This window comes from Andrena cerasifolii, chromosome 7 (genome assembly GCF_050908995.1).
Source record: "Andrena cerasifolii isolate SP2316 chromosome 7, iyAndCera1_principal, whole genome shotgun sequence".
In the NCBI taxonomy this organism is placed as follows: Eukaryota; Metazoa; Arthropoda; class Insecta; order Hymenoptera; family Andrenidae; genus Andrena; species Andrena cerasifolii.
Genome location: NC_135124.1, coordinates 10,913,868 through 10,921,313, shown reverse-complemented (window position 1 = coordinate 10,921,313; position 7,446 = coordinate 10,913,868). Strand labels below are relative to the sequence as shown.

Here is a 7,446-nt window from a genome sequence, read left to right as displayed (position 1 = left end):
TCTTGGCTTCCTCTAGATTTTGTACGTTACGGGAATCGCGATGCGACTATGGGTGCGTTCCACTTGCACCAAAATCGCCCACTGCGCACGTTATTTCCACGAGAGAGAAAGACATATAAATACGTACGTAAAACCTGCAACAATATTTTTCCACACGTTTCGACCATCCATAGGTGGTATGCAGTGATCGATAGTCGACCAGGATTTACAAAAGAAGTATTCGAAGCTTTAAAATGTCAATTCCTTAAACAACAAAGTCAAATATTTTGCAATATAATGATGAAAGCATGCACCGCGTATCACTTCAAACCATACCGCTTGCAGCAATTTCACGATATCGGCGCGTGCGCATTACGGTCGATTATTCCTCTACACTTCTCTCGCACTATGTTGGCGACAGTTTCAAGCTTTCAATGAGACCTCCATGTATATATGCTCTAAGCTCCCCACAAACCGGTGACAAATAAATGCATTGGCTGCGTTCAGCCCACAAAACCGGTGAGTGATCTCACTAGATTTTCCTTTGAAGTTGCGCGTTCATTGGTCGACGCGAGTAAAATCTAGTGAGATCACTCACCGGTTTTGTCGGCTGAACGCAGCCAATGGGTGATAAGTCCATCTGATACCTGGTCTGTGTTTACATATTCTATACCTCGTCTGTTCTGTGATAATAGTATCACGTGCATTATTTTATGTTTATAATATTTGCGAGCGAACATGATTGAAATGGAGAACATGGAAGATCAGAGTGGATTGCGCCAGGACGGTAGGCGCGCGTTAGAATTAAGACAAATACGTATAAAATTGGGAGTTTTTGGTCAAGCCGATGGAAGCGCTTATATCGAGCACGGTAACACCAAAGTTTTAGCAACAGTATATGGACCACATCAGGCATGTCAAAAATGAAAACAAATTAATAATTTTCCAAACGTGATTAATGATTAATATGCGAAACATTTCATATGTAACTTATGTTATAATTCTTCAGCCACGAGGCTCTACAGGAAGGAGTACAAGTAACGCGACAAAAGGCATAGTGAACTGCCAATATAGCATGGCAGTATTCAGTTTGTCTTCTGGGGAACGCAAAAGGAAACCAAGGGGTGATCGAAAGTCGCAAGAAAGATCGCTTCAGTTGAAACATGCTATGGAAGCTATTATACATTTAGAATTGTATCCACGTTCGCAGATAGATATTTATGTAGAAATGCTGCAAGTTGATGGAAGCGACTACTGCGGTTCTGTAAACGCAGCTACGCTCGCTTTAATAGATGCTGGAATTCCTATCAAGGTACGACATAATAAATGAACTTGTCTGTAACTGGCTAGAATAAACTCTGCCGACATAGTTATACAATTTATCAATTTTTAAACATATTTTAATACAACTTATCTCACAGAATTATGCCGTTGGTTGTACTGTGACGTTAATCAATTCCCCCTCCACGGAAGATGAAGATAATAAGCAGGGAACAGGAGTGTTGGATGCAAATTATGTAGAAGAATGTGCTCCTGGCGTCACTCTGTCTGTTGTTGCATTACCAGACAGCGATAATGTAACGAAAGAAGGTTTGATACTGGTAGCACAAGGAGCAGGGCAAAGGTTACATTTGTCACATCTGGAGTCTTTGAAATCACGTGTATTATACGGGTGTCAAGATATAAAGACCATATTAGACTGTGCTGTTAGGCATTATTTAAGACAAGCTCTTCCTTCGCTTTCCAACGTTATGCTAGATTAGATGTCTCAATAAAAATCACATACAGAAGTATAATATTACAAATAATATATTTAAACAATATTTTTCATAAAAAATTTGTATATAAAACTACTTAAAAAAAAGTTACATTTCTCATGAAAAAATATATACTCTTATCGCATAATTTAATATTTTGTACACGATAACTGCTTACATTTTAAGCAACTGACTCTGGATGGTCTCAGATCTTAGCACCAGGGTACCTTTCCATGATCATGCCTACACCCTGCGATTTCAAATATATTTGTTTAACGTAATTCAGAGAAGATATGGGAACAACTTACATGGTAGCATCATATTACTTTCGCATCTTTATTTACCTGTCCACCAGCTGCGCAAGCTGCAATTAATCCAAATTGTTGGTCTTCTCTGATAAGTCGATTAGCGGTATGCGTAGCTAACCGGATTCCTGTTGCCGCAAACGGATGACCGATTGATAAGGAACCACCCCAAGCGTTCCACTTATTAAGATCCGGTACTCCTACTTTAGTAGATTTTCCTAGATAGTTTTGTGCAAACCAGTCGGAATCTAATGCTTTCAGATTGGCTAAAATTTGTCCAGCAAAAGCTTCATGTATTTCCCACACTCCAATATCCTTTATACTTAATTTAGCTTTTCCTAATACCTGCAATTTGCTTTACACGTTTAGTACTGTCATTGCAATAATGAAGGTTTTAATTACATATGCAAAATAGGAAATTTGTAACCTTTGGGATTGCATATGTTGGTCCTAAAAGTAGTTGATCAACAGGATCCTGCGAGACGTAAGTGAAATTTCTTAAATATGCCTTTGGGGTAAGCCCAAGTTGAAGAGCTTTCTCCTCTGTCATTATTAAAGCTGCCGACGCACCGTCGGTTAAAAAGGAAGCATTAGCAGCGGTTACAGTTCCATATGGCTTGACAAACGCTGGTTTCAATTTGCTTAATTGCTCAGGCGTAGAAACGCGAATCCCGTTATCTTTATCCACCACTTGGCTTACGTTTGGAACTAAAAGAAATATCGAGATTACTGAATTTATCCTTTTACTTCACATTGAATATCATTACCTTTGTAAGGTATTACATCTGTAAGGTATCCTTGTTCTTGTGCTTTAGCAGCTAAAGTATGAGAACGCAAAGCATAATCATCTTGTTCTTTCCTCGATATTCCAAATGCTGCTGTTAACCTATCACCACTGTGTCCCATTGTTTCTCCACTAGAAAATTCCGCCACAGCAGGTAGCTGCAATTTTGTGAATACAATCAGGTACGACGTGTGAATGTTTTTAAAGCAGGATTTTTCTATAAGGAATTACATACATCTGGCACAAAATGGCCTGGCCTGATACCAGCAAGAAGGCCCAACTTTTGTCCAACCGTTTTAGCTTTATTTGCTTGCAACATTAAAGATCGCATGGATCGACTATGCCTGATTGGTATGTCAGACATGAATTCAACTCCACCCGCAACAATTACGTCGTACGCACCGCAGGCAATCAAGCCCATACCAGTGGTAATAGCCTGATTACTGCTGATGCACGCCATGGTTACTGTATGCGCGGGAGTACGGTCACTGTATCCAGCTGCCAGCGCTGCTTCTCTACCAATATTTGAAGTGCGTACTTCCTGCATTACCGTACCATAAATTATATATTCAACAATCTCTTTGGAAATTCCAATTTTCTTTTGTAAAGCCCTTAGAATAAAATACAATATGTTATAATATTCCACGAGATTTCTAATCAATCTCAAGTTCAAATAATAATCGTAATTAACTTACACCAACGAATGTCGAGCAAGATCGTACGCTATCAAATTTTTATAAGCCGTTCCAGACTGCAAGAAAGGCGTTCTGACACCATCGATGAATACTATATTCTGACCAGCTGCGGCAGTTTTAGTCGCATAAGATTTATTCGTCAATGTCCTCCAATAATTTTCAGCTGCAGCTAATGGAAAAAGTACACCGTGCAGTACAAGGTTCCAAATTTGAAACTAATTACATTTCGTGAAATGAAATTGTATGAATATAAGAAGAAAAGAAGCAATATAATGTACTTTAAATAAAATCATTTATTTGTTAGATTGAAATATTTCTTTCCATTGCCTTTACTGTTTATTAAATTATATTTATTGTACCGACACCTTCTTGTACTTTGCACCCACATCATTGAAAATAGCAACACGTATACCGGCCAAATTGTAGTCTAATAAATGTTGGGATATAGTTTATCATACCATATTTAGCAACTCCTTGCTTTGTCGCTAAACTATTCCTGACGGCGGAGAGCATTTTTGTAAGTAATTCGGATAAAACACAGATTCAATTCGACCCCTCTATATGTCACTATTCCTTTTTAACTTTTTACCAGCGCACACCGACGTGAACTGAGCCGACGCACTTTGATCTACCCTTCGGCCACGTTCTCAATACATCCGTGACCCATTTTTTACCTCACCCAACGGAAGAAGAATGTTGTCACATAGAAATCGGCCTGAATTTGTAAGTGCGGGAAAACTGACATTTTCCCGCGTATGATCTAGCGTGTACGAACGATTCGCGGAACCGTGTGTTGACAAAATTTTTGGTTTAATGCAGTTTCAGAATGAGTTTAGTGCGCTCCATTGTGGAACGTGAAAGAGGATTCGGTAATTCACTTTTAGAGGCTTCTATATTACGAGGAACCTAAGCGGCTTAGAGATATCGAGTGACAGGTTATACGTAACCCAAACCGTCTAGGATCTCGATTATTCTAACACAAACGGCAATATGTTTAATCCCCATAATGTTGATAACAGGTAGCGTAAATTTTGCGGGAATGAATCGGATCATTTTTTTCCAGCATCGATACGTGACTACGACGTTGGCCTGTGTCGTTTGAAATGTTACCAAGACGATGTTTACCGTGGAATAACTCCGAACACGGATGCGCTCGATTTTAATCCTGAACCACCCGTTTTCGCTTGCCGTTTTTGTACTACGCAAGGGTACGAACAGATCATTGCATTGGCGAACGAAGATGGGAAAATCGCTATGCAAGATACTAATGTTAGAGAGACGTCTAATCAACCATTGGAAGGGACACAGGTATTGACATTGTACGATATTAGAATACAAAGAATCTGGATTATTGAGATAAACGCAAAGTTTTGTGTAACGCACATTCAGGCACATTGCAATGCGATATTCGACATTGCCTGGATGCCCGGCGAATTGAAATTGGTCACCGCGTCTGGCGATCACACGGCTAGATTGTGGGACGTGTCTGGCTCTGAAATAAAACAGATCGATTATTTTCATGCTCACACGAGGAGCGTTAAAACCGCAGTATTTCGTTACCAAGATCAAGGTATTCCGTTGTGCTTGTGTCTTATAATTTTTTAGAGGGCTCTGGAGATCCAGATTTAACTTTTCAATACAATATTTTTAGCTGTGTTCGCAACGGGGGCTAGAGACGGCTCCATAATGGTATGGGATATCAGAGCCAACCATTGCGAGCATCGTAAACCAGACAATTGTATCTCCAATGCGCACAATCTAGGACCGGTAGGCAACATGCGACAGCGCAGAGCGATCAATCACACGTCTAGAGCGCAGAGTATTACTAGTTTGGCGTTCCAAGATGATTTCACTTTATTGTCCTGCGCTGCCGGTGATGGGTATGTTCATTAATATAACTAAACATTTGTAACATAAAAGAGCAATAGAATGGCAAATAATATTATTGGTGTTATAGTTTGATAAAGGTGTGGGACTTGCGTAAAAATTATACTGTTCATAAGAAGGACCCTTTAGCTAAACATACAATGAATTATACTGGACATAGTACAAGAAACGGATTTTCGTCATTGTTAATATGCCCCGCGAGAATTACGTTATACGCAAGCTGTATGGACAACGTTATATATGCATATAATATATCATCTTATAATCCGAAGCCAAGTAAATATCATATATCGTATTATGTACCAAATCATATTGATATGCTCACTCTCGTTTATATTAGTTGCAGAATTTTATGGCCATCAAAATTGTACATATTATGTTAAGACTTGTTTGAGTCCCGACGGACGTTATATTGCCAGTGGTTCCAGCGACGAACTTGCATATATTTGGCGTACAAATAAGCCAGGAGCACCAGTAGTGCAACTCTCTGGACATACGGAAGAAGTTACTTGCATCGCATGGTGCGGTGTTGGGGAAACTAAGGTATTGATAAAAAATCTTGAATTTCTCTTCGGACGCTAATGATGTATCATGCACTTGCCTTGCACATTATGTCTTCAAATGTTGCAGATAGTAACATGTTCCGATGATTCGTGCCATAGAATTTGGAGGGTCGGTTATGAGCATAAGATAGAGAACGAGGAAGTAGAAATACGTGGTCATGCGGAAGTCGTAAGTAATAAAAATCCCTTGGAGAACTTGAAGCTAGAAACTACACCAACTGTTAGCCGACGTTGGGTGTCCCAGGAACGTACTCCGGGATCTGATACCACACCTAGTACGTTATTCTTAAGTAAGAGTATCAGCTTCTGTCGAATGTATTGTAAACATTATCTTCACCTGCTTCTACTAGGTGCTACACCTGGGCCCAGTTCAATGGATGCTTGTAATCAAACCGAAGACGATCACAGCCAGTACTGCACCAGTAATTCAATGAAAAGAAGTTACCAACAAATGATGGTGGAATCGTGGTCGGACGGGAAGTTTAAATCTATACTGTCGCCTATACAGGAGAATCGCGAATTCATCGCGAAACGAGCACATTTAGAGAATCGCGGCGCACGAAGATTATTTAGTCCAAGTAGCGATAATAATCCCCTGTTGAACAAAGGCTACGAATCGGACGAACCAAGCACAAGTTCCTCCACCACGGAAACCAAAAATGCGATCCTTTTCTCGCCCACGTTGAATCTGCCGAATTTTGTAATTGACGGCACAGCGCCTCATTTACTGCAACTGTCTCCAGAGAAATACAAAGAAAATGTTGATTGGTTAACGAGAATACGAAGAGATAAATACGAGCAAAAGGTAGGAAAAGTGGTGTCAGAGAAGTTATCTAGCCCCGTTTTCCATACAACGCCTGCGAGAAGAAGTAGCAGATCACGATCGACAGAACCGCAGAAAGTATCCAAGGCACCTAAAAGTCCAGCTCCCTCGTTATTAGATTTCTTCAAAATCACTGGAAGAGATTGTGGAACAAATGTGTGTTGCGAAGATGCTGATGTAATATCTTCTAGAAAAACATAAGGCTAGTGGTTAATACCGTTTCTGTTGCTAGACTGTATTTTAACTGTGTTATATTTCCCACGCATACTGTTTGATACACATTTTATAAAATAGCCTAGAACTACATTCAAAGCGTCAATTAATGAGTGTGATAAGAGTTACAACGCGCTTTTTATTGTTTATCGTATGGTGCCTAAGGAAAGATCGAAATTTGTAGCCAGTGAAGAGGAGGAATGTTATGATGTAAGATAGATGGTACCCAACATAAACATACGAGTATTACGAAGTATGTAAAAATAGATTATATACTCAAGTATGTCATGTACTGATGACGATAGGATAAAGTACCTTTTATATGCAATAATAAATTATTTTTATAAAAATATATATAATTAAATCGAAAAGATTTTGTACAATTTTCTACCAATATTTCACGTTTGTTTCGTTCTCCAGGAAATAAAAGAAATATAAAC

At 39.3% G+C, this 7,446-nt stretch overlaps 3 protein-coding genes across 3 annotated transcripts; 2 read left to right on the top strand and 1 right to left on the bottom strand.

The window, feature by feature from the left end:
• Nucleotides 1–642: 642 nt before the first annotated feature.
• Nucleotides 643–1,884, top strand: Ski6 (exosome complex component Ski6). Its single transcript, XM_076817455.1, has 3 exons — nucleotides 643–891; nucleotides 989–1,291; nucleotides 1,401–1,884. Exons 1-3 carry the CDS (start codon nucleotides 718–720, stop codon nucleotides 1,740–1,742), a joined length of 819 nt encoding a protein of 272 aa, XP_076673570.1. The 5' UTR covers nucleotides 643–717; the 3' UTR covers nucleotides 1,743–1,884.
• Mtpbeta (mitochondrial trifunctional protein beta subunit) lies at nucleotides 1,771–4,148 on the bottom strand. Its single transcript, XM_076817453.1, has 7 exons — nucleotides 3,979–4,148; nucleotides 3,521–3,689; nucleotides 3,061–3,436; nucleotides 2,809–2,983; nucleotides 2,469–2,749; nucleotides 2,081–2,386; nucleotides 1,771–1,986 (listed from the first exon to the last, which is right to left on the bottom strand). The coding sequence occupies exons 1-7, from the start codon at nucleotides 4,031–4,033 to the stop codon at nucleotides 1,942–1,944; spliced, it is 1,407 nt and encodes a 468-aa protein (XP_076673568.1). The 5' UTR covers nucleotides 4,034–4,148; the 3' UTR covers nucleotides 1,771–1,941.
• An 80-nt stretch (nucleotides 4,149–4,228) lies between these two features.
• Nucleotides 4,229–7,377, top strand: L(2)dtl (WD40 domain-containing protein denticleless). The gene is made up of 8 exons (XM_076817451.1): nucleotides 4,229–4,389; nucleotides 4,584–4,828; nucleotides 4,910–5,090; nucleotides 5,172–5,400; nucleotides 5,478–5,683; nucleotides 5,748–5,950; nucleotides 6,038–6,245; nucleotides 6,321–7,377. The coding sequence occupies exons 1-8, from the start codon at nucleotides 4,347–4,349 to the stop codon at nucleotides 6,992–6,994; spliced, it is 1,989 nt and encodes a 662-aa protein (XP_076673566.1). The 5' UTR covers nucleotides 4,229–4,346; the 3' UTR covers nucleotides 6,995–7,377.
• Nucleotides 7,378–7,446: the final 69 nt, after the last annotated feature.

Coding starts and splice junctions, on each gene's coding strand:
- Ski6 (XM_076817455.1), top strand. CDS start 718: ATGATTGAAATGGAGAACATGGAAGATCAGAGTGGATTGCGCCAGGAC. Junction 892..988: donor CAGTATATGGACCACATCAG/GCATGTCAAAAA, acceptor ATAATTCTTCAG/CCACGAGGCTCTACAGGAAG. Junction 1,292..1,400: donor ATGCTGGAATTCCTATCAAG/GTACGACATAAT, acceptor CTTATCTCACAG/AATTATGCCGTTGGTTGTAC.
- Mtpbeta (XM_076817453.1), bottom strand. CDS start 4,033: ATGCTCTCCGCCGTCAGGAATAGTTTAGCGACAAAGCAAGGAGTTGCT. Junction 3,690..3,978: donor GCAAGGAGTTGCTAAATATG/GTATGATAAACT, acceptor TTTTTCCATTAG/CTGCAGCTGAAAATTATTGG. Junction 2,387..2,468: donor CAACATATGCAATCCCAAAG/GTTACAAATTTC, acceptor AGCAAATTGCAG/GTATTAGGAAAAGCTAAATT.